Source organism: Leuciscus leuciscus, assembly GCF_965113295.1.
Source record: "Leuciscus leuciscus genome assembly, chromosome: 17".
NCBI lineage: Eukaryota > Metazoa > Chordata > Actinopteri > Cypriniformes > Leuciscidae > Leuciscus > Leuciscus leuciscus.
The window spans coordinates 20230276-20257165 of record NC_138741.1 but is presented as its reverse complement, the minus strand read 5'-3'; the positions used below and the strand labels follow the sequence as shown (position 1 = coordinate 20257165).

The window sequence follows — 26890 nt, the reverse complement described above, 5'->3', positions numbered from 1 at the left end:
GTTTTGAAAGCTCATCAAGGCTGCATTTATTTGATCAAAATACAGTAACAAACAGCAATACTGTAACGCCTTTTTTATTTGAATGTATTTTAAAGAATAATTTATGTGATGGCAAAGCTGAATTTTCAGCAGTCATTACTCCAGTCTTCAGTGTCACATGACCCTTCTACATAGGCGGAGTTTGACATTCGAGCCAGGGGGGGCAAAAAAAATAAATAAATCATTGTAGCAGCTGGGACCTATAGAAGCTTGTTTCCGCCACTGAATAATAAATAAATAAATAATAATAATTGCGACCCCTATAAAGTCGCAAAATGGGAGATATAAAGTCAGAATTGCGTGATATAAAGTCGCAATTGCGTGTTTTAAAGTCAGAATTGTGAGATATAAACTATTCTGAGGTAAAAAAAAATTTTTTTTTTTTTTTTCTTAGAATTGGACTTTTTATCTCACAATTGCGACATCTCGCAATTCTGACTTTATTTCTCAGAGATATAAAGTCAGAATTGCGTGAAATAAAGTCGCAATTGCGTGTTATAAAGTCAGAATTGCGTGATATAAAGTCGCAATTGCGAGAAAAAAAGTCTGAATTCTGACTTTATAACACGCAAAGCGACTTTATTTCACGCAATTCTGACTTTATATCTCTGAGAAATAAAGTCAGAATTGCGAGATGTCGCAATTGTGAGATAAAAAGTCGCAATTATCTTTTAAAATGTTTTATTTTGTGGCGGAAACAAGCTTCCATAGGGACCTGCATGGCCTATCAATTGGGGAACTCAGCACTAGCACATACTGTATGGACAAAACAAACATGCTAAATAAACACATTTATTTTTAACCCAAGAAAAAAACAGTACAACAATACAATCATATTTGTAAACAGGTAGAACTTCGCCACTTGACTTCGCATCGCATCTTCGTTCGGACACAATTAGGATCAATGAAATGTGGACCACTTTTGCACTGTTAAAATATTATCTTCAACCAAAACGAAAAGATTTTTAAGGGTTTTCTTTCCTTTTTTCAAAACACATTGTGGCAATGAGAGTGATTAAAAAACAAGTTATATTTTGCATTTTGTTGTACTTCATGAAACATTTAAAACATTTTGAGAGGGAAAAATGAACACAATTCTCTCCACTTTTGAAACATATTGAACAGCATATTGAAAGCAGTGTGTTGAGTTTCTCCAGCTTAAGCAGTTATTTGGCAGAGAAATAAAACTTACAGACCTAGACATTGTCCAGACTCTAGTGCAACAGTAATTTTTTACGTTTTTTGCGTCCTGCATATGCGTCGATAATGGTCTCAGGTGAGAGCATAGGGGTGAGAGCTTGGCCGTAATGTCGCTTTCGATGTGAAGTCACATGACCCAGAGCCCCGAATTTTATTTTATTTTTTTACTAAAGCAGTAGGCCTATATGAAATCAGATGTATTACCTACCACCATTTAGTTGTTTTGTGTTATTTAAAATATTTATAATATATCTTTTTTTTTTTAAACAATGCAATTATTATTTTTTTTTTTTAAATGCAATAACCCGTTTCACCAGGGGGGGCAATGCTCCCCCTGCCCCCCCCCCCCCCGCAAACTCCACGCCTGCCCTTCTAATCATTCTAATGGACCATTTTCACAGACTGGGATGATGCGTTTCCACAGTTATCAACATCACAAATCTAGTCAAGTTTATCAAATTTAATTTTGAATTTTTTTTATATACATTTATTTTGCTATAAGTTGTTTAATATTAAACTGGGAATAAAACAACAGAAAAATAAAATAATAATAATTAACACTACTACGCGGGTGTTTCTAATACAACGGCTGAGGGAGTGACACCAAAATTTCACATCTTTCTCCCTTCTGACTGCCATAATCAATCTCTTCATATTTTCCCTCTTTTGGAAAGTCATAAATATCATGATTTTTTTTCATTTGCTATCGAAGCAAATGGGTATACAAAAATGATATGTGCTGCTGTCTCCTGTTCGCTGCTATAGAAGTTTACCCAACTATGACAACTTCTACTTCTGAGAACCCTAGATATGTGAAAAGGGTAAAAAATCTTACTGACTCCAAATATTTGAACAGTAATATATCTTCAATCAGGGAACGAAGAACATGCAGTTCCTAGATGGAAAATCAATGTTGAGCATCTATCGAAAATCTTAACTACCTTTTTAAAGCTGTAAGATATTCCAAACAAAACACCAACGGACAGGCTACAAATGACACAAAACACGATTGTGATACTGAAAAAAGACAGCAGGATACCAACTGAATATAACAATATTCTATGTTAGACATGGCTACTTGTGAACAGATTGTAAGTTTATGCTGTGTGACTAGCGCAGAGACTTCTGCCATAACTTCTGTCTGTCTGTGTGCGTGTGTATACCTTTTTTGGACTTTGCTCCAATCTTCAGTTTGGACGGCCAGGCAATCTGAGTGTTTGTTTCATCCATGACCTTAAACACAAAAACTGAACATGAGTGGATGCAAATGCAATGTAAAACACTCAAATATGCATTAAAAACACATAGGCTTGCTACGCTAATATTAGCAAATACATGTTTTGTCATTCTCAAACAAACACACAAGAACTTTTTCAGTTATGCTAAAATATTTACACTGACAGAAATGTTCAGGCTGTTTTAACAGAGGTCTTACAATCATAGCTCTCTCTGGCTAAAACATGCCCTACTTTCTCAGTTTCACACACATTATACACACAGCTGGCTCAAAAACCTGTGAAACATGTAACAGCCTTGGCAGCGAGCCTTCGACAGGCCTAGCGTGCTAACCAGTAGCATATGTGAAGGAAAATAGAGAAAAAGCAAGAATGGTAATGTGTTTTGTGTCCATATAAAATACACAAAAGAGAAACTTATGGTAATTTGCAAGCTACATGAATATACAGGTTCAATGTTTTATAAAACTCTGCCATGATTTTGCCTGGAGCTCAATCCTCCTCTGGAAGAAAGCAGAGCGCTTCACTATTTTTAGTGGTTTTGTCTTTCATGTAAATTCATTTTTTAGAGAAAACTGCAACTTTGGAAACACACTCCTTTGTCTCTATTGAAAACACATTTCTTTAACCGTTTTGTGGCACACTCTCTATCTTCCTGCCTTTAAAAACCTCTTGGCTTTCATGGTCAGCAAGGCTTTACTGTACAGCAGTTCTCATGAGAAGTTTTGGCTACAAACCCAATTTCTTTCAGGAAAAAAAAAGCTGAGCACGAAACTGTAGCAATTATAAAAACAAAATAAAAAAACTCAAAGTGTAGTTTTCCACAGGAACTTTAGGAGAATCTCAGCCTCTGGGCTAATACTAACTAGAATGAAATTTATTTTAAATAAACGTGGCATAGATTTGCACCTGCTCCTCAGACAGATTGACTGTATATACTATAATAAGCAGTCATTTAGGCTACTGATTTATTGCTCATTTATTGTGAACTGGTCACAGTAGTGAACTAAAGATGGCATACGGAAGTAAACAAAGGCCACTGAAGTGAAGTCAGCACTTATGTATGCATTTCTAAAGCATGTGTCAAACTCCTCTTCTAGAGGGCCACTGTCCTAGAGTGTAGCTTCAACCAGCTCGAACACCTGCCTAGAAGTTTCTAGTAATCCAAAAAACCCTTGATTAGTCGGTTCAGGTGTGTTTAATTAGGGTTAGAGCTAAACTCCGCAGGACAGCGGCCTGCAGGAAGTGAGTTTGACACCTCTGTTTTAGGGCAACATTCGTCACAATTCTGTGCTCATGGGAGTCACTGTGCTCAAGATTTTACACACCAAAGTTATCAAGACAGTTGCGAAAGGTAGTCAGTGGATGGACAGAGATGTGTCAGAACGATATACTGTACTGTATATATATTGTACTATATACAAGCAAAACACGAGCATAAATGTTAAAAAACTTTTTTCGCATCCTCGTCTTTGTTTTTTATATTGCCAGCGCATAAATTCACAGGCTTCCGCGGCAGATCACACTATAAATAAATGCGTAATCACTTACTTTAATGTCCTCCATTTTTACTTCCATATGACAGCGTGGTGCTTGAAATCTTTTTATCGTTTTTTTTTTTTGTACATGTGGGGCACTCCAGGACCATGATCTGTTCACACTGGAAAGTGGCCCAAATCAGAATTGAAAATATTAGATTACATGTGGTTTGTGCTGTTCAGTCTGCTATGAAGAAAACAAACAAAAAAACACACACACATCTGAGTCACATAATAAGAACAAAAAAAAAAAAAAAAAAAAAAAATTCGGATTTGGTCCACTTTTACCTGCAGTATGAATGTATTCTCATCCATACCACACAGTCTCTTCAATGACCTTAGAGATGGCGGGCAGAAGTAAGCGATGTCTTAAGAAGGTTACGATCATGCACTTATTGCATGTTTACACACAAGCCTGCACATGCTCGAGCATAAATTGGGAACATTCAGTCTCACGTGCTATTCTAAAATTTATGGCCCATACTTTTCCAGGTTTCATTAGTCTTGGACCCGTGGTTCAACAGCAGGCTTCAGTTTTTATTTTGTTTTGACACCCTAAAGGACAAAAGAACATGAGAATGTTTTTTTAACTTAGAGGAACAAGTTTATTAATCTCTCCAGATCTTCTCAAGTCTGTAAATTGCACGCACAGCTGTGACACATCCTGTGATTTAGAGTTGTGAAATTACGTCTTGAAAACAGCAAAGTTCAGCAAAGCTACAATAAAACAGAAATGTTCACATCCTTGATACAGTGTGCCTGAATGAAGCTTGCATTTACTTCTATATTACAACATGCAAAAACATTACAAACAACTTTACCATTTCACAATTCTGACTATTAAGCCATCAAAATATTTTCTGTCTTTGGCTTTATGAAATTACAAGCCTTTTCAAAGAGTCCAAAATTCAGGGTATCATGCTTGATTCTGCATCATTCTACAATCTGCATATGTGACATGATGAACAAAAAAGCTACATCTTATGTTCTTTGATCATGTGTTTTTATGTCTTACAAACATAACCACTGATTTTCCGAATGTATTGTACCATGTTGTAAAAAATTCTGCTGATTTGAATGTCACCAATGTAACAATATGTAACTAGCTAACATAGCAAAACTGCAAGAAATTTTTTTTTTATATACAATAATACCAAATATAATTATTATTTTATATTTTATTATTATAATTGTAAATAATAGGAATAATAATACTTTTTATTTTTGTTTTATTTTTTATATAGATATATATACACACTACAGTTCAAAAGTTTGGTGTTGGTAAGATTTTTTTATGTTTTTGTCTTTTTTAATAAATTCAGCATTGGTAATATTTTTATAAAATTGTTATATTACTAATTTTATCCAAAGTCACTTGTAGACACTAGAAACTAGCCACTTGTATGCTAAAAACAATGTAACTTTATGACTGCAGCAGTAGAAAAAGCCACACTGTAATATTTGCTAGTCTGTACTTTTCAGTTAAGTTTAAACACTGTGTTTCCGTTAAGCAATGCAACAACGTCAGAACTCTCTACACTGATGACCTTGAACCAAACGAAGACACAATCAAACATGCCTGAAGGAAAACTGAACATTTCGGATGGGAAGAAAAGGTGAACGGTGCTGAAAGTTTGTACAGGCAGAGAGCCAGATCCCATTTCCATTCTGTGTGTTTGTGTTGTGCTGCAACGCTGCTGTGCATTCTATAGGTCTTTATTCCCGACCTGCTCTCACTTTCTCTCTTGACTGCTTTCTTTGGCTCCGCTCTGCAGATGATGGAGATTTTTGACAGACCACACAGCAGTTTGGGGGTTTGCGGTTTATTTTTGTGACAGACCAGCACATACCTCTCAAATGGGTCAGACGATTTCAGAAAAATTGGGTTAGCTATACATTTGAAAATGTTACTTTCCTATTCCCCCACACCCAATATCATCCTGTCACAGGAATGTATACACCCACCGTTAACAGGAGAAAGAGTTTCAAATGGCAGTGACTTCAAAGTACCAGTCACACAATCTCTGATCTTCATTAAGTCATTAAAAATGGGCACAGTGATGGAGAGCAGAGTGTTTATATTTGACAAATGATGTGTATGAGAGAGTGCATGTGAAAGAGCATGTGTATAGAGATCTGCTTCCTGTTTCCTTTGTTGATTCAGCTGAGGAGCACTCAGGAGAACAAGCAAAGAAAAGAGGTGTGAGGAGGAGAAAAGGAGGGAAATGAAACGAGGGAAGGGTTGGGAAAGCCTTTACTTTCAATGGAGGCTAAACTGCACAGGTGTGCACTCTGTAATAAATAAAACACAAATCCATTACAAACACTGCAATATATTTACTGCTCTGTAAGATGGGCTCTTAGTGGCACATTAGGAATTAAAGGGATAATCCACCCAAAAACATTTCTGTCATCATTTACTCACATTCATGTTGTTCTAAAGGTGTATGACTTTCTTTTTCATTGGGAACCAAACAACTTTGGAGTCCATTGACTTCCATTGTATGAAAGAAAAAACAAACATTTCTCAAAATATATGTTGCAAAAAAGGAAAGAAAGTCATTCAGCTTTGGAACAACATGAGGGTGAGTAAATGATGACAGAATTAACATTTTGGGGTCAACTATAGTTCTTCAACATGGTGTTTGATTTGACAGACTGACATATTTTGATTATATAAAATCACCATTCAAAAGTTTGGGATCAATACGATTTATATTTTAAGTAAGTAATTAATACTTTTTTCACTTAATACTTTTGCATTAAAATGATCAAAAGTGAACTTTTTAACTTTCTATTCATAAAAGAATCCTAAAATAATTGACATTTTAAAGTGATTAAAAAAGTATATTAAAATAGAAAAGTTAATTTAAATATTTGTAATAAAAAAATTACACTTATAAAAATTCAATAAATAATACATTTAAAAAATATATATATTTCAAAATAGTTTTACAAACCTAAACTTTTGAACAGTATTGTATATTTATTTGACATTTATTGATATTCAAACGGTAATTATGCCAGCAGAAATGTAATTCTCTGTCATGTTAGATTCTGTTTAAAAAAATTTTGAGTGAATTGAGCAAATGCAACAGTAAAAGTACAGTGAAGAGATTGGCAGAGACTACCGCTGTGGTGATGTTTGAGAAAAGGATAATGATGGAGATTGGAGACAAAGATGGACACAGACACAGAGAATGGCTGAAAAGCATAAATGAACAACAGGCATAATTCCAATCCCTTCACTGCAGGGAAGGGAAACTCAACAAAAGTTTGAATCACTGAAATGATTACTCTCAACTGCCTTCTCAGAAAACCACCATCAAATAGACACCGCCTGACAGGACAAAATAGCGACAACCGCTGGACAGAACAAAGTTGCCGCTCCTCCTTTTTTCCTTTTTTGATAATCCATTTCACTTGGATGTACGTCATAATGATCTGCCACTACTTCTGTTTCATTGTGACTTAAAAAAAAAAAAAGCTTCACATACAAACCAATCCGCAAACTGACAATAAAGTGATCCTTGCATCTGCATTGTTTACACATGATACATGAAGAACAGATTCATCAAGTCTGCTGGTATTTGATCTCTAACAAAGATTAATTCTCTGCTAGACATCATTGCAAACATGACATGCATACAATAAAATATACATATAAAGAGGATACATATACCATTTTAGACTGCCTGAGAACTGGCATTTACAAAGAAAAAAATGACCACAGAAGTCTCCTGGATCAACCATGGAAAGTGCAAGTGAGGACAGAAACCAGTGATCATATCAATACTGCAACCAGAGTAGTGCTGTTCATAGACTATATGCAAACCTCAATCGTCTGAGCCAAACCAAGAATATTTTGACAATTTCATTGGCCCTTGTTATCTCTGTTTATTAGAAACCTAAGCAGGGATAATTGTTTGGACCAAATCAATCTTCATTCTGAATTGGCCCCTTCATAGAGCATCTTTGGTCAGGTTTGTGTTTAAAGAAGCCTCACCACAAGCTCTCTCTCACACGCAAAAAACATGCTAGAAACACCAGAATGCTACTGGAACAAGAATGATGGTTGTGATTTATTTTCTTTTTCTTTTTTTAATTACTGACCAAAAGAGCAGGTACACCTGAGATCTCATGGAAATAAGCAAAAATAAACAAATTTATTCTCACCTTCTGAAAAAAATCCTCTCCTCCATTTATCCTCCCCTCACTGGCTGCTGTGTGAGAAAAAGAGAGAGAGGTTTACATTACCAATAGCAAGAGAAACTTTATTTCACAATTATTTCTGTTCACTAAATTGTTGAACTTTTTGAACGTTATTTAAGCAATAAGGCATGAGAAGCCATGCTATATTGTGAATTAGTTTTAGGTGCCGTTAGGCATAATGTGAGAATCACAGAAGTTTCAATCCCAGGTTCACATACTTACACAAAGATGTATTCAAACACAACCACAAAACACACACAAGAATAAGGAAGCAGCATTCTCACAGCCTTCTGAAACTAAATGTATTTCATATGTCACACACATGTTTGTCTTTTACACACACACGCAGCTGTATGCAAACTCACACTATCATGAGTTATGGCTGACAAAAAAAAAACACTTCATAAATCTTCATAAACACACACTTGCAGAATCCTACACAGGATTTATGCATGTAAAGCATGCGTCAAAACTGATCTTTGACACTAGAAAAAGTCCATTTAAACTAACTACTACAATGATCTAGATACTTTTTTCGACCATTATCAGATTTCGGATCACTTAAATAATGTAATACGCAATTAAAGAGGGATTTTGAAAAACTAAAATGTGTAATGACTCAAAATCAGGTGGGATAAAAACATTGGGTTCGCAGGAAAATCTGAGAATTTGTTTTCTTTGGTGGGACGCTGGGTCTCCAGATGTTTGGTTTAGATTGTCCTATCATATAAAATTAAACATTCTTGTGTATGTGTCTGCATAGAGAGTGATTTATCTAACAGCACCAAGCCCTTTCCTGCACTTGTCTTTACCTATAACGTTGAAATATGGATTTCATAGAGAGTTCAGAACAACAAACCCCAAATGGGAGGAAATAAAAGGGTTAGAAATGAGACAATCGTGTCATCTAAACCTCTAAATGACCCTAAAATCACAAGCAAAAGCACATCCACCCATTTCTCCATGAAATTCACTACATTTCCAGATCAAAACAAGGATAGAAAGAGCTACAATTACAAGAAGTTCCCATCTCATTAAACCAAAGTGTGTTGAACCCCTCCTTCCTTCAAAAATCATTGCACAGGCTAGAAGCAATGCTGGGATTTATATGGCAATGCTGAAAATTTGAGATTCTTATTGAAAACAAAGAACTGGTATCATCACAATTTCGCATGATCTGGCATGTAGCGGAGAAAAGGAGAGACATAAATGGTTTTAATCTTCCAAACCCATGCATTCCCAAAACATAATCTATTTACATATTTTCATTTATTGATTCTACTTCATTTCAAGCAGAAACACTTTAATTGTACCCAGTTTTAATAAACAAGTTATGTTCCAGATAACCAGCGCTAACAGTGTAAAAAACAGCATGAAAGAATCTTAAAAATTAAGCCTTTTTTTCCAGATGAGTGAAAGGAGATCCACAGAAAATTTTATTTTGTGTGCGTGTGTGTGTGTACATACAGTGCCGGTCAGAATTATTTGCCTCCTTGGTAAATATGATCAAAGATGGCTGTAAAAAATAAATCTGCATTGTTAATCATTTTGATATTTTATAAAAATAAAAAAAAAGCAAAAATCTGACCTTTCATTGAAGTAAAAGAATTGAAAGTGGGGGGGAAATCAAATTATGAAATAAATGTTTTTCTCCAAAACACATTGGGAACAATTATTTGCCCCCTTTTTTTAAAATACTTTTTGCAACCTCCTTTTTCCAAGATAACAGCTCTGAGTCTTCTCCTATAATGCCTGATGAGTTTGGAGAACATCTGACAAGAGATCAGAGACCATTCCTCCATACAGAATCTCTCCAGATCCTTCAGGTTCCCAGATCCATGTTGGTGCTTCTTCTCTTCAGTTCAGCCCACTCATTTTCTATAGGGTTCAGGTTAGGGACTGCAATGGCCATTGCAGATGCTTGGTTTTGTGCACAGTGACCCATTTTTGTTTTGATTTTGATGTTTGTTTTTGGATCACTGTCCTGTTGGAAGATCCAAACATGGCCCGTTATAAGATATCTAGCAGAGGGTGTCAGGTTTTGATTTTCTATCTGTTGGTATTTGATCAAATCCATGATGCCATGTCTCTGAAGAAGATGTCCAGGACCTCTGACAGAAAATTAGGCCCGCAGCACGAAGTCTGAGACATGAAGTCTCAGATATGATACTCACTTTCTAACACACACATCCAATTGAAAACATACTGAGGCACACACAGAGAAAAATATGAAAATAGCAAGTCTTAAACCAGACAGAATGTTAAATGCAGTGTGTGTGTTGATTTCAGCTCTTTCTTGTGCTCTATTTAGGATGTGGGTCACAAAAACTCCACAGCGTTTGAGTTTCTGCTCTAATGAAACAGCTTCACGCACAGATATAGAGCAGTATTTGATTATAGCACAGCTCCTGTAAACTATGTGTGTGTTAGGAATGTGAGGAGTAAGTGAGTGTAAGAACAAAACTGTATAATTTGAGTGTATTTCTCCCGAATAATCCTGGAACTTCCCTTCAACTCCGGAGCTCAGAGAGTGGGCGAGAGATCAGAGAAACAGACCCACGATCAGCATCTGGATTCAAATCTTAACTATTAAGAATTGAAGACATTTGCTCCGCAGTCAGATATGTCACGGCCTATACCACAGTTCAAACTTTGTGGTCAGCAAGACTTTTTTTGATAAAAATGAACACTGTAATTCAGCAAGGATGCATTAAAATTGATCAAAAGTGACAGAAAAGCCATTTATCTTGCAAAAGATTTTCATTTCAAATAAATGCTTTCTATTCATCAAGGAAACCTGAAAAAAGTATCACCGTTTCCACAAAAAAATTAAGCAGCACAACTGTCCTCAACATTGATAATAATAAGACTTTTTTTTTTAGCAGTAAATCATCATATTAGAAAGATTTCTGAAGGATCATGTGACAGTGGAGTAATGGCTGCTATAAATTCACAGGAATAAATGACATTTGAAAAAATAAAACTATATATATATATATATATATATATATATATATAAACAGTTATTTTAAATTGAAATAATATTTCACAATATTACTGAGAAGTAGAGACTTCATCCGAAAATCTTACAGACCTTTAAACAGTAGTGTAAGATATATTCTGATTGGTTACGACAAAGCATCTCACGACAGAAAAAAAATAAAAAATAAATCACGCTACATATAAGCACAGCCTTGTCAATGCCCAAACTAAAGTACTCAGCCACTTGTGCAAAAGATTCTGAGCTTTTATCTTCTCAAACTATTTATTCGCCATGTCATAACTTGAGATTACACACACACACACGCCGCTGACAGCACATCTATTGCAGACTGGTTGTACAATTCGCAACCTTTTCTTTTGCAACTTCTAAAAGCAAGCAGTCTGCATGAACGTAAACTCATACTCTAGAGCTCAAAGCCGAAAGCCTCTCAGAAACAATGTGTACCACTAAAAGACAAGTCTGTGAAATGATTCAAATTAAGATGGATATTGGACAATAATCTGGCAATATAAACAGCAAAAATATTTGGGATTATAACATACAGATGTGCCGAAAACACATTTAAGACCTCTTCGAAGGTATTGACTGAAAAGGATTAGGCTATAATGTGAATTAAATAATGTGAACATCTCATCTCTCCGTGTCGAGACTCGAGAATGAAACTGTATCCTTATATGTCAGGTTATGAACATAGATGAGTTTCCAGCCAAACTAAAACTCTCCCACACCAGATTTGGAGTATTTCTGCCAAACACAAGTCTTAGTAATCCAATAAGTCAGTTCTTTAAGATTTATCTCTCAAGTATTAAGTATCTTATTAAAACAACTGATGTATTAAGTCCAAGAAATGGATTTACATTTGTAAACAAAAACAGAAGGCTTCTTAGAAGAAAACTGCACCAACTCTAATTCTACAACGGATTCTAATACTACGAGTGATTAATAATTCATAAATACACATCATTGTCTGTTTTATATTAATTTATTGCTTAAACATCTAAAAAGACGCAAATGTGCCTTTAAATATTCAAATTGCACATGTATGCACAAAGAGAACTGATAAGAATGTAAAATGTGTACCTTGAAATGCAATGTAAGTCACTTTGGATAAAAGCGTCTGCCAAATGAATAAATGTAAATAAAGAAATCAAAATCCAAGGTAACAGACTTGTGTTTCCCTGACAACAGCGCGCTGAGCCATAAGCACATTCCCAAAACACAACGCGCTTCCTGTTGCTTCACTCAACATGCCAGACACATGCAGCATGTTAAGAATGATGCACTTAACATACACCCAGACGGAAATATACTCAATAAATAAATCCCACATGTCAGAGGACACATGCATAAGCAAATTAATAAAGTATAAGCAAACTTTTGGTGGTAACAAACCCACCCCACACACACATTCACACACAAAAACAAGGATTTAACTGACAGGTGTGAGATGTATTAACATTTAAAGCTTAATATATAAATTCACACCCTACTGTGACAGAGAAAAACCCACAAAACCCACAATTTCGATTACATGGCCACTGAGGGGGCATTTGATTTCCATAAAGTGCCGGAATAAACTCTGCTAAACAAACACTACATTCTTTTTAGAATTTCTTATCACACAGAATAAAAGGTCAGGCCAGCACACATTCCTCTGTTTTTAATCAAAACCAGACATCTGATGTAACAGCCATTGGGATAAAGAGAAAACTGCATTCTAATATACAAACTATTACCATAAAAGTTAGTGAGAAAAAGAAAGTGTGAGAGAGGAGTGCATTTGCATGTTTTTCCCTTCTAATTTCCACTTGCGTGAGTGATTATTTGACATAAAGTATGACTATCTTTCTTTGGTGCTTTCCGACAAAACCATAAAGCTGCTCAGATTCCCTTACGTGAACATGAATCATAGGTGATGATCCAATTCCTTCCATTAGTCTTTCTAGTCTATAAAAATGAGTTGATTTAGTTGTGGTCTGGTCAAGGGGGAAAAGCGCAAGAATGGGTCTCCCCTCTGTTTCTGCCTCGCCACGTTCGCCAATGTTATTTTTAAGAAAAATGGTTTTAATTGTAACCCTCTCTGTCTTGTTTCTCTCAGCCTCTCTCCTATTTCCCGGAAAAGGGGAGCAAAACTTTGCCACACAATAAACCTTCACACAAAAAACACACATCACTGGATTTATGATCACGCCTACTGCTCATCCAACCAATCAAAACAACAACCGTTCAAACACCTCCAGATGTTGCACATCATCCGGAGCAAAGGGATGATTACGAGTCACTGAATCATAGTGTGGGAAAAATGTCCACATCACTACACCAATGATTGTAGAGTAAGTATATAAGTTTGTGTGATGTAAAAGGTGTTGTTGAACGTCTTGAAAATGTGGTTGCCTTGCTATGGAAGTTTTCCTGGTGCTCTTGAGCTCTCTCATGTTGAACTGACCTTTGACCTGGGGTCCAAATGTCAGGGAAGCAGTCACTCATGCAATTGCACACATGAACACACTCAAATGTGGTAGAAAGGTGCTGAGGGTCTTAGTTTTTCCATGTTTCCCAATACACAACTACGTAGAATAAATAAAATGCACATATATAAATGAATGTCATCTATGGCCCTAACTACATTGAGTATGGTTGGTTTGAATGGATGTTAACAAAAGTAGTCTTTGTAAACTAGAGGCTCTGCTATAACAGACCAGAACTTTTGTACATGTTTAGAATAGGCCAATACCAAACCACTGACCTCAACTTGCATTACTTAAGCTTGTTTAAAATTCTAATCTGCTGAAGTTACAACAAAAGAAAAACAAAACGAACTGAACATGATTCTGCAGTGAAGTAAACTGCCCATTGCTGACAGACTGACGGTAGAATATGACGCAAATGTTGAATTGAGCTTTAACCATTTGTTTGTGTGTGTTTGTGTACAGGTTTGGCTTTACTTCTTGTCACATTTGTGAAAATGTCCTCACAAATGTAGTTACATGACTTGTGAAGTGGTCCTTACTATTTGAAAGGAATCATAAATCAGCCAAAATATATTTTACTTCACACAAACCCATTAACATTTTTATATTTGTAGGTCTGGTTTAGGGTTAGAATATAGTAAATATCATTATCCTAGCATAAAAACACTGAATATATAAGAGGGTCTCACAAATATAACTTCAAAAATCGGTGTTTCTAAGCATTATTATGCACGTGAGGCCCAGATATTTGAAAATATTCTCACATAGTGAAACATGACTTAAGGACATTTTTTTAAGGGGTCCTCAATATTTGACACACTTGTTGAGTAACTCAACAAAATCATGTTTTGCTTCAAATCTACAGACATAAACAGGTTTTTAATGAGGGATAGTTCAACCGAAAGTCAAGCCAAGCCAAGTTACCTTTATTTATATAGCGCTTTATACAATACAGATTGATTCATAGCAGCTTTATGGTATTAAACAGGAAAATAATAATCAAAAATGAAAATTGTCCTTTCAAACCTATATGAATTCTTCTGTGGAACATGAAGATATTTTGAGAAATGTCCCCATACAAGTGAAGTCAATGGCAACCAAAACAGTTTTCTTGAAAATATATTGTATGTTCCACAAAAGAAAGGCATTCAGGTTTGGACCAACATGAAGGTGAGTAAATGGTGACAGAATTACATTTTTTGGGTGAACTATTCCTTTAAGTTTGGATCTTCTCACTGGGATAGTGAAACTAGTATGTGTGTGTGTGTGTGTGTGTGTGTGTGTTGAAAGACTATGACAGTGATGACCTTGATTGATCAGTAATATTGATCTCATATTCATCATATCTTATATATTTACATTTTATTGTGGTACTGATGAATGCTTTGAAATGACTGGAAATAAGAAAGCATTTCATGTAAATATTTTATGACACTAAAATAAATTAAATACATGAACTTCTTTCTTAACCATGATCAGTTATGAAAGTTTAACCTCAACATATTTGTGCTAAATGAACGTGAGAAGCTTATATATTCTATTTACAGAGTGCATTCAAGAGCCTAAGTTCAAATGCCAAGTTCCCAAAAATGATTGTTAGTTAATGTGAATGTCTGTCGTACTTAGCTAAATAAAACATCCCAATACTGGTCTACATGCTCCACACAACAGGCAGCGTAGTCAACATATCTCCTTCGAGATGTACTTCGAGGAAACATTGTGATATTTTTAGACAGAACTATTTATGTGACTCGACGCCAAGCAACACTGCAATGTTAGCTAAAAGTATTTTCAAAACATAAAACTGTCTTCCCAGTTCTTTTAGGGAGTTTTTAAGAAGTTAACATACCCAGTAACATAGTTTCTAGTTTCTTGCGGTCAACTCGAAACCTCTCCTCGGTCCAGTCAGGGTCAGGCGGGGAGATGTGCCCGCAGATCCCGCTAGAGTCATCCTCAGACACGGCAGACGGTGAGTCGTCGCTCCGCTCGCTGCTGGAGCAATGATCATGATGCATGAAACTCAGCGGCTCAGCCATTGCACCCATAAAGCGTTTCAAACTTACTAAACGGGGTTCATGTGTAAAACAGGCAAACGGCAAGTCAACATTAGGAGAAAAACATTCCGATTTCCAGCCAAGTTTTTTAAGTCCCTTAAAGTTACTGCCCCCGAGAAAATCAATCTGCCCGTTAATTCCTCTCCCCTCCACTTTTCCTCTGGCTCCAGGACCCGAACACACTATAGTTGGAGGACATGGATGCATGGATGGATTATGCTCCTATGGGAGCATTCACGTGTCAGGATAACCGCCCACTCTCCTCCCAAACTTTCTCATCATCATATCCAGTTCGCGCGCCTAGTTTCTCATGCATGCGCGGAAAATAAAACATTCGTAGGCCTACGAATATATATATAACGAGAAAAAAAAATATTACAAAGCCACTTTACATGCACCTCTTCAATGATTCTGTGATTAGCATGCTTTCTTTAAAAATAATTTTTGGGGAAAAAGAAACGCTGGCAGTGGTGAAATAGTTTTTATTTTTTAGGTTTATTTTGTATCACTCCCCTTACAAAATACTCAGTGAATCATTTAAATAAACGTTTGTAGTGCGGCCTAACTTGTTTTTGTCATGTGACAGGCGTGTGTGTGTATGATATATATATATAGATATAGATTATATATATATATATATATATATATATATTTATATATTAGGTGCTAGGGAAGTGTTTTTTTTTTTTTACCTAACGGTTACATTAAATAACCTTTTTTTGTAGAAAACTCTATAACATAGACACAAAGATTATTCTTCTATTAACTTATCACGTATTTTACTTTTTTTTTTAAAGATGTAATTATGAGGACGTCACTGAAACTTATATATGAAAACGACCTTTATAAAAACGCAATTATAAAAGCGTCTCTGCATGAAATTAAATTCTTTATGGTGGGAATCAAACGGAGGAACATCGCCATCTAATGGCACAAATCCACCACGCAGCGTGAGCAGTTTATGTAGTTTGATCCCTGATGTGAACCAATTCCAAATCACACACATATGGAAAACATCTCATTCTCTTTCTTTCTAATAATGCTAGAGTCATCATAAAACAGCTGCAGCCAGACACATATTTTATAATAACACCTTTTAATGCAAAAACAATAAAAATGATCCAGTATTGTATTTATTTCTATACAATAAAATTACTAAAATGTAGCTAATCAATTTGAAAATAAAACAATATTTTTTTGTTATGTGTTAACTGACACATCCTGGTTGTTCCAGGATGCCTCTGTGAACAGAGACAAGTGACTCGGCCTCCTGAACAAGGATTTTCTGTATAGTTGTGCGTGTATGTATATATATGTGTGTGTGTGTGTGTGTGTGTGTGTGTGTGGTGGGGAGGTTCATCTGTTGGTAAACATCTTGTTTCTGTACAGGTGCATTGTAGAGCCGTGTGCAGTAATAATGTCCATGTGCAATCATTTCAAATCTTGCCGTCCAGTTACATAGCGTACTTCTGAGTCCATTCCCTTGCCAGTCTGTTATACCTAAAACACAGGAATAGCCATCTTCATCAAAAACAAAAGTACTCAGCTGATATTAAAATGAGTATTCATGAAGTGCCAGCTTTACAGCTGAAAATTTAGAGTAATTTGATACTTAAACATTTGATGTATTGTTTGATAGTAATAAAAGAGGAATGTGTAGAAAAATATGAAAATGTAGTATGGTTGAACCGCACAGAAGAAGATGGTTCATGCAGATTGCTAGTTATTTTAGCAATAAAAACAGTGAAAGAGAGAGAGAGACATACACACAATGTCACTTACTTATCTTTGTCAGATTTGTAGATGTGTGCAATATCTGGAACTAAAGGGTCATCTGGATTTGGGTCACAAAGTAGTGAGCATATGGATAATAAAACTGGGAAAACAACAACAGAAAACAGCAGAATCGTTTAAGTGGTGTTGATAAAAGTAACGTGAATACTGCTCATATTTGATGAAATAGTCACTTTATGTGCTTAATGCTGAATCCCTTTTAGGTATATATTTATATTCTTTGCAAGGGCAAACTTTCCAATATAAATTCATTTTCCAGTTATACTTACTGTTGACACATTTTCCAGGTTAAATAAACATTATTACTTACAGTATAAAAAATTTAAATGTTGTTTTGTATTTCATAATGTTAGTAATTAATGTTCTATTTATTAAAACCAAGTATATTTCTCATCAAGTTAGTGCCTTATAAGCGTTTTTACATCTTTTTCAAAATAATAACTATAAGAATGCAGTGACAGGCCGAGTATGGTAACCCAAACTCGTAATTTGTCCTCTGCATTTAACCCATCCAAAATAGTGCACACACATTAGGAGTAGTGAGCAAATAGCCATTACACACACAAAAAAAGTAATATGGCGTGCTTTTTCTTAACGCTTTGTTGAAAATGTCTTGTGTGTTACATACTCTGGGTTGGTTGAACTTACTCCCGGACGCGTTTTTGGAGCCAGCATACCTTGAGTAAGCCAGGTTTGATGTTAATCAACTGGGAGTTCAGTGTATGTTTGACGGTCTTTAGAATTTCTAGAACGCTACAGGCAGGATAGTTTGATAAGGGTCAGAGCTAAACTCTGCAGGAAAGTGTATCTTGAGGGCTAGAGTTGCCCAGCCCTGATGTAGATGTTATCAAATTGGACATGTTTATGATGAAAAGACCATCCAGGTTGGATAAGAGTGTTCTCTAACCTTTGGATACCGTGAGGGCAGGTGACCACTGGGAGCGCAGAATGTCCAAACAGATGCTTCCATTACTGTTGATATTTGGGTGGTAAATTTTTGTTGTGAAGGCAAGCTGTCAGAGAAACATAATGTCAAATATTTAAGATCAGATAATCTATGGATGAGGTAAGAACAGATGTAATTCTCACCTTTGGTGGTTTAAAGGGATAATCAGTCGGGAAATGGATTGTGAGGAAGAAAACCCCTCCTTGATATGGACTATCACCCTAGGGGGGAGATCAAGAAAGAGTTAGTGTATGACCGAAGCAACTTCCTTTTTTATTGAACCAATTACTAATTCCACAAAATAAACATTGACCTGAAATTATTAATGTGTACTTACTGGGCCCATTATTGTCGCCTGCCAGTGAAACACTGAAAGAGCAAATAAAATATATTGAGAAGACTGTCCTGTCAAAGAATTGAAGGCCATAATTGAGTATGTTGTTGGTGCTGGAGACACTTACAGTCCTCTCCGAGTGGTCCGGCTGAGCACTGCGAGGGTGGATCCCGTTGCAAGTCCTGTAGCTCCTACAAATACAGTAGAAATGGATGAGAGCATTTCTATGTGTCAAAAACAGATTTAAGAAGTAAGGTTTCAATTCGAACAAGGATAAAGGTTTACGTGCATATTTCTGACAGTTTAAAGTGAAATCAAGTTTTGATATATTCATATTAACATTCGCAAGCTCCTTGTTTACTCTTATGAATGCAAGGTTTTAGAAATCAATTTTATTATCATTTTCTTTAGTTTTGTTTTTTAATTATTTCTATTTAGCTTTAATTTAGCTTTATTTCTGCTTTAGTTTTAGTAAATTTGTATACAACACACACACACACACACACACACACACACACACACACACACACACACACACATATATATATATATATATATATATATACACACACACTCACATTATATAATGTTGTCAAGACTTTCAGATTACATTTATTTTTAATATAACATATAACATATGTTTTATTGTTATATTATTATAACGTAACATTATATTTTACATATATGTATTTATGTTTTTAATGTACTCACTGTCTAAACTGACTATTCTTTCTATTTAAATATGGCTAACCTTGTTGAACTACAGCTGCTTAAAAACATCCCTCGTCGATGGCATAATTATCACATTTATAATCTATTATTTTCTGATGTCTTAAGACTTGAGTTCGCTTTGTTTTCGACATAAAGATCTTTTCATCTGGCCGAAAAATAAATTCTTCTGATCTTCCGACTTTACATAGTAATGTGGACAGAGAGATAGTTCACTGTATCTGTCGTGTGTGGATCTATTGGATCGACTTCAAGCTAATCTACTTTTAAGACATTTAATATATTAAGAAATATAAATATTACCTTCTGAATCCTTTTCAAAGCCATCAGATCTCCGCTTCTTTTCTCCGCCTGAGGATGTGAAGAGTACAATAATAAGAGAGCGGACATGAGGGGAGTTTAATTCAAAATAAAAGTCTCTATAACCTGTTATGACGAGGGAGGGGAAAGTGAAAAGCTTCCCATAATAACTGCTGGTCTAGGATCAGTTTTCTCCATAATAATAGCATATTAGCTTAGCAGATTTGGCAGACGATCCGGTGCGTATCTGTGTTCGGGCTCTGGAGAATGTCAAAGGTTTATTTACAATGTGTTTTGTTGATTTCTTGAACGCAAAGGCTAATCAAAAGTGTTTAAGTTAGCACTGAACAAAAACTCAGGCGTTCTCAGCAATGAGTGGATTCTGAGGTCTGCACACAAATCCTCTCATTATTACAAAATAAATAAATAAAATAAATAAAATAAATAAAAATAGCTGTGTCCTGTTATTCAATCATGTTACTGAGACCGCTAGTAGTAGTAGTAGTAGTAGTGCTGCTACTAAGTCGGGTGATACGAAATACGAATATAAATAGGAGAGAATAATAAGCACGAGTTTGTGTGTTTTATGAGTTAGTAATAACTAGGTAATTATGTAACCCGACTTGATACCATAGGCTTGATACCTGTAGTGCAAAATGATTCACTGTTTCGAAGCGTTCGAGACGCCAAACGCTGGTGACCTCTGCTGGTCAGAACAGTGTAAATGCAACAAAACTCATAACCCTAACCCACCCAAACCCATTGCAAATGTTTGAATGTAAAATATATCAAATGCAATCAACTAATCATCTAATAAGATTAAATAGCAAGTGTCTGTATATGTGTTCTTTTATCAGTTTTTGATTGTTACATGGATGGCTCAGCTAAACAGGCCAATAAGAGACTATTAACTTCTATTATTCCTTTAAATACGAATGTCTAATTAAACCGTCTACAAATGTATCGAACTGATCAGAGATCAGGTAAAAACCATACACACTAGTTAAATGGTTCGACACTGGCTGGGGTCTCAGTGCATCCGCATGATTCATTCACACACACACACACACACACACACACACACACACACACACACACACACACACACACACACAGCCTACAGTTTATCAAACAGTTTAGCCCACAGAGATCATCGCCCCCCAGCGGTGAACCATTGACATTTCGAAACAGTTACGACGTAATGAAGCCTCGTTTACTAAAATCCGATGACTTTGGCAGTTTGATACCAACGGCAACCTTCCGATCTCTCTCTTGAATCCAACACGGAAGTGAGTGTGAGGGGGTGATTTTTTTAATAACTCATCCGTTTAATATTAAAGGTGCTCTGAGCGATCTCACGCGTTTTTTAGGTTTAAAAATACTAAAATGTAAACACATTATACATGTTAGAAATGTATTGCTAAAACACATTACAAAGACTGTGAACTGTGAAGTACTGAATTGTGGAGTTAGACCGTTAAACAGTTTTTCACCATAGCTGTGTTCAGGGTTTTTAGGGCGGGGCTACAACGGCGGCTCGATGACGCAGTGGAGCCACCGAGTTCCTGGCCCCGCCCCTACTGTTGATAACGCACTGGAGCCACTGAGGCTGGCCCCTCCCCTAACAATATAACTAGAGCACATTCGCATCAGTTTGCCGCCGATCAATCGCGAGTTACTGTCAGTAGGCTACTATTAGTTACAACCATAGGTTACAACAGCCTACAGTTTGCTAGCTATGCCTTCGTCACGGAAATGCGTATTCCCTGGATGCGATCACGTACAAAACAGATCGGTGTCCTTATTTAAATTTCCGAAAAACGATCACATCAAGAAGAGGTGGACTAATTTTGTGAAGAGCCACCTTGATGGAGAGCTGAGGATCACCACCAACACCTCTGACTGTAGTGATCATTTTACACATGATAGTTTTATAAACTTTAGTCGGAGACAACTGGGATTCACTGATAATCCGCTGTTACTGGTGAATGGGGCCGAACCGACTAACGTTATCTCCTGCCTCGGCCTTCATCCTCCCGTCCCGCCGACAACTGGTGCCATCATCGGCAGTGCGTGCCCACCAATGACTGTAAGTTGCCCTGTGTGCTTATATGTTATAATTATAGTGTTTATATTTATAAAAAAAAATATATATACAAGGCAACCAATTGTATTCAACAAAACATTTAATTGAATGAATGAAATGACTGATTGAATGAATGAATGAAAGAAATACACTTTATTGCCCCCAATTATATTATATCTAAGGAGAGGGTAGGTAAGTTTTCCTTGAATGTTCTGTCTTCAAAGAAACTCGTTCGACTTCCTACAGGGAGAGAAAGATGGCAGAAAGCAGGCCAGAAAAGGAATACAAGTGTTCACAGTAGCCATTACATTCTGCCACCGACGCTATAGGATAATCTGGAGACCTGGCTGGTGGTGAATCGAGAATCAGTCAAATGCTTAGCCATACATTGATAACAAAAGCATTCAAACTCCACACTATAAGTAATGCAATAGTTACTTGGATTTTTGGGTGAGAGCATTCCCCTCCCAGAAGCAGAGCGTGTCATAGGCCCCAGAGGAGACCGGGTCTTGAAAAATGCCTGCTGCTGTTGGAGAGAACTGGTAGTGGTAAAGAAAGAGGAAACGGTGTTAAAGTTAATACATTGATGGACAGATTAAATACACATTGAAAGCCTATGTTTCCTAAACATTTTCATGAGGTTGAGATTACAGAAGTGAGTTAGGTCTATGGGTAGTTGACAAATGGCCAAGAAAAAGTACTTTTTTTGGAAAACATAACTTTTTAAGAAAAAATACATATATTTATGGAGTATGAAAACTGCAGTTTCAGAAAATAGTAGTGGTCACTCATTTTGTCAATGACTTTCTTCACGTTTTCACTCAACAGTACTGTAAATGTGTCCTATGGTGTGACATTAAAAAAGTACTAAGAAATTATATTTAATAACATAAAAAAATACTTGAGACAGAATTGTTCACATTATTAAAACATTATTTTCTTAAAGTGATATTTATTTAACATGAAAGTACTAATTAGAATAATTTTCACCATGAATAGATGAACTTGATCAACTTTTCCCTACGAATCATGTCAATAAAACTTTTTCACAACCTTACTAAACTGTTTGAAATTGTACCTCCCCTTGTACCTACAAATATTATTGTAACTCCCCTAATGCCAAAGATATTTTAAAATAAGTATATGTTTCTGTTGTTTTATGTTTGTCATACCATAGGACAAAACGTCACACCAAAGGACAAAGATAGTCATTGCATAAAAAGAGTCAGAATATATAGGCCTAGTGTTTATTGTAACAATTAGGCTATAAAGGAGGACATTTGTTTTTTGTTGAAACTTTATCTATTTGTTTTAATAGAGCAACATTATTATACATAATTCGATCAATTTTTAAAAAAAATATTAAAGCCACAGATGAGAATCTTGCACTGGCCAGTGTTAAAGGGATAGTTCACTTTGAAATAAAATCTTGGTATGTTTTAGCTTACCTCAAGGGCATCCAAGATGGAGGTGTCTTTGTTTCCGCAGTAGTTTCAATTTTGATATTTTTAAGTCAAACCGTTCTTGTCTGTCAGTCATATAATGCAGGTCTATGGTCACCACCTCAAAGAGCATGCACAGAGAAGTCCAAATTAAACAATTCCCCGGTGTAAGTTCCCCATTGTAAGTACACATTGATGGCCTAAGACACGAAACGAGCGGTTTGTGTGAGAAAACGAACAATTATATCGTTTTTACCTCTACACAACCACGTCCAAGTGATCTGGGGGCGCGCGCGCTTCCTGGTGTGTACGGAAAGTGTACAAGAGGTAAAAACGATATAAATACTGTTCGTTTTCTCACACAAACCGACAGCCATACAACAGACAGCCATTAATGTGTACTTACGATGGGGAATTGTTTAATTTGGACTTCTCTGTGCATGCTCTTTGAGGTGGTGACCATAGACCTGCATTATATGACTAACAGACAAGAACGGTTTGACTTAAAAATATCAAAATTGAAACTACTGCGGAAACAAAGACACCTACACCTTGGATGCCCTTGAGGTAAGCTAAAACATAAAATTTAATTTCAAAGTGAACTATCCCTTTAAACTTTATGGCTACACTCACTTATACTGACACCTACTGGCGTGCGTTCGTGCAGCATCACGCAAAAATAAAGGTTTGCAGTAACGGACGCAACTGTTAAAACGTTATTCGTAGTGACCCATGATAGATTTATTTCGTGTCTTTCCTAGAATGGGCAGTTTGTGACTTTGCGGGTGACATCACGGACACTACGTCCATATTTTTTACAGTCTATGTTTGATACACGTTGACGCTCCGATACACTGATTCGAAACGAAAAATTAGTAAAGATTTCGAAGCTTCATAAAGCAGTGTTTCGAAATCGCAACAAACTGGCAATGAGGTGGAAAGCTAAAAAATAGGATAACGCTCAACTGCTTCATTATCACCAACTTTGACTGTGACTTCAGCTTCACATAGCCTACCTGATTTTGCTGCAGATCGGATAAACATCTTCCAAATGCGGTAGAATGTCCGGCAGCTAAGGAAACCTGTAAAAAATTGTTAGAAAAAATACATTTTGCTTGTGTCTGTAGAACGATGCAAGCTCACACAGTGCATGAATTAGTAATGCCTGAGTATACGCTACTATTACTTCAAGATACTGATGTAGCCTAAGCAGCACCTAACTCCAATGTACTGTTCAGGTAGAAGCTGGTGCAATTCAGAGGCCTGTTACACAGACACTTGACACTGGTAGCCTACTTTTGTTTCAGTTTTGCCTAAGATCATGTATGATTACTTTGGGAAATTACTATTACAGCTACCTTAAGTGTGCTTAGTCACTTACTCATGTAATCCAAATAATGTGATCGGCTGCTTGCATGCAACAGTAAAAGACGGCTGCAAATGCTCTGTGAATTTATATGTGGTGGACAAAGGAACTGCATTAATGGGCATGGATCTCTTCTTTAAAGCTCTTAAACTGTGCATTAAAGGAGATACAATCCTGCCAGAGCCTGCCACAACCTCTGCATCTTGCTCTTCAGAACCAGTGTTACAGCTCTCTACTCAGTGGGATGTCTTGTAGGGTTTATGCATAAAGTCAAAGTGCCAGATTCAGTCATGCCAGTATGACAGAAATTATGGTGACCTTCCCTACTCTGTAAGAACAGTTGTATCTGCTTAGTTGGACTGATTACTTTCTGCTGGAGTTATAGAGCGAATTGATAAGTCTCCATAGGTCTCACCAATTGTGGTGACCATGAAAAAGACTGGTGGCATAAGAATGTGCGTGGATCTCAGGGAACCGTATTAGGAGGTGATAATCCACAGTTAACCCTTGCCTCATATGGATGAATTACTGACTGCTCTTTCTGGATTTATGGTCTTCTCCACAATTGATCTTTAGAGTGCCTATCATCAAGTGTTTCAGAAATTCACACGTCCATGCTTGGCAAGGGCCGTTCCAAGTCCATGATGAAGCGGTCTGGGTCGTCCTGCCAGTACAGCACTTGCATTTTATTCTGACAACTGGGACCCCTATTTGTGATGACTGTCAAGGCGATCTCTGAAGGAAGAGGTTTGGGATGAAAAGGCTAAAATAAAGAAAATGATGGTTAGATCAAGGTGGTTTTCCAAACAAGGATTTTTGCCCACAAATGTAAAAGAGATCATTCTCATTTAAAAGAAATCTCTCTCCAGAGAGTCCTCATCTGCAGTGGGACTCACTGCACAGTAGACATGTGCGGGTATTCGGTAATGCGATAAATCGCGGTAATGAATATGCACGATATTGTTATCGTGGGCACTTCAAAATACCGTGAAAAATAATAGAGCCGAATTTAGATTTTTAGAACGCGCATTATAGCTTATTTTCCATCAACCGCTTAAACAAGCACTGCCTATGCTGCGCGAAACACGTGCGCACTCTGATGTAAACAATCGCCACGTGTATGAGCATGCGGCCGTTGCGCACTTCTAGTCTAATGTAAACAGTCCTCACATGGAGAAGCAGCATGGCGGAAGGAGGAACGCCGCCGCCTACAGTCTATGGCCGCCGCCGATCTATCCGGATCCATCCCGCTTCTAAAAGCAGAGCTGCCAACTCGACGCATTCAGCGCGAGACTCTTCACACGCTCACGCCACACATCCGTTTTCTCACGCAGAGAAAAATCGCAGAGCAAAGAGGACACGAAGACCGTCAAACAAGACAGAGCAGGTTACTTTTGATATGAAACAGGAGAACAATTGTGTCACAGAACGTTACATTTAAACTATTTAATGACCAGCAGCATGTTAGATGACTAAAACATAAAGAGGAGTATTTTGCTGAATATGTGCACTGCACTTTTTTACATATTTATTATATTTTTACTTGTGTCATTACATTATTGTTATTATAATGAAAACCACATTATATTTGATTTAATTAGTTATTTGTAACCTTTAATAATACCAGCTGATAGGGCTCTATATGGTTACATAGCATTATGTGAGATATTTTTTTTCATGAGAAAAAAATAACATGTGGGCTATCTACTGTAGCCTTCCTAATATTTATCCAAAATAAGTCAATATTGAATCAAGATTTAAATCAAATCCCAAGTATTGAATTGAAATCGTTAAATTTGTGTTAAGCAATACAAACAGTAGCCTACCAGTCATTGTACCATGTAATCATTGTAACATGGTGTTGTCACTAAACTTAATAAAATTCAGTTTAGTTACCAAATGTTTTGACAATCACAATTACACCTTGTGATGCAAGTTTTAATTAATTTTTTACACCCCCCCCAAAATTCATCTGTTTCTCATGTGCAAATTAAAATATCGTGATAATACCGTATACCATGATAAAAGATCACTCAATTAATCGCAGCATGAAAATGTGATACCGGCACATGCCTACTGCACAGCCAATACTGTCTTCTGCTGTAAGACTCACAGCAGAGTCAATGTCCCCATCTGCTGC

The 26890-nt window shown here is 36.4% G+C and overlaps 2 protein-coding genes across 5 annotated transcripts in view; both read right to left on the bottom strand.

The window, feature by feature from the left end:
* Positions 1 to 16002, bottom strand: part of bicc1a (BicC family RNA binding protein 1a) — a 39316-nt gene extending 23314 nt beyond the window's left edge. For 2 of the 4 annotated variants that reach the window (XM_082144090.1, XM_082144091.1), the window contains exons 1-3: positions 15549 to 16002; positions 8189 to 8235; positions 2403 to 2472 (exon numbers count right to left, since the gene is read on the bottom strand). In XM_082144090.1, the coding sequence (XP_082000216.1) occupies positions 2403 to 2472; positions 8189 to 8235; positions 15549 to 15960 (529 nt within the window). In that variant the 5' untranslated portion in view covers positions 15961 to 16002. The remainder of the gene's footprint in view (positions 1 to 2402; positions 2473 to 8188; positions 8236 to 15548) is intronic. The other 2 variants (XM_082144092.1, XM_082144093.1) reach the window with 2 other exon arrangements.
* An 830-nt stretch (positions 16003 to 16832) lies between these two features.
* On the bottom strand, positions 16833 to 19982 carry ube2d1a (ubiquitin-conjugating enzyme E2D 1a). Its single transcript, XM_082142802.1, has 7 exons — positions 19860 to 19982; positions 18955 to 19018; positions 18831 to 18862; positions 18637 to 18714; positions 18455 to 18560; positions 17536 to 17629; positions 16833 to 17253 (listed from the first exon to the last, which is right to left on the bottom strand). Exons 1-7 carry the CDS (start codon positions 19944 to 19946, stop codon positions 17208 to 17210), a joined length of 507 nt encoding a protein of 168 aa, XP_081998928.1. The 5' UTR covers positions 19947 to 19982; the 3' UTR covers positions 16833 to 17207.
* Positions 19983 to 26890: the final 6908 nt, after the last annotated feature.

What these genes read in the sequence shown, in the direction of transcription:
- ube2d1a (XM_082142802.1), bottom strand. Translation starts at nt 19,946, where the DNA reads ATGTCCGCTCTCTTATTATTGTACTCTTCACATCCTCAGGCGGAGAAA. An exon ending in ATCCCTTTAAACCACCAAAG is followed by an intron (nt 18,561 to 18,636) that starts GTGAGAATTACA and finishes TTTCTCTGACAG; the next exon opens with CTTGCCTTCACAACAAAAAT. An exon ending in TGCCCTCACGGTATCCAAAG is followed by an intron (nt 17,630 to 18,454) that starts GTTAGAGAACAC and finishes TTGTTTTCCCAG; the next exon opens with TTTTATTATCCATATGCTCA.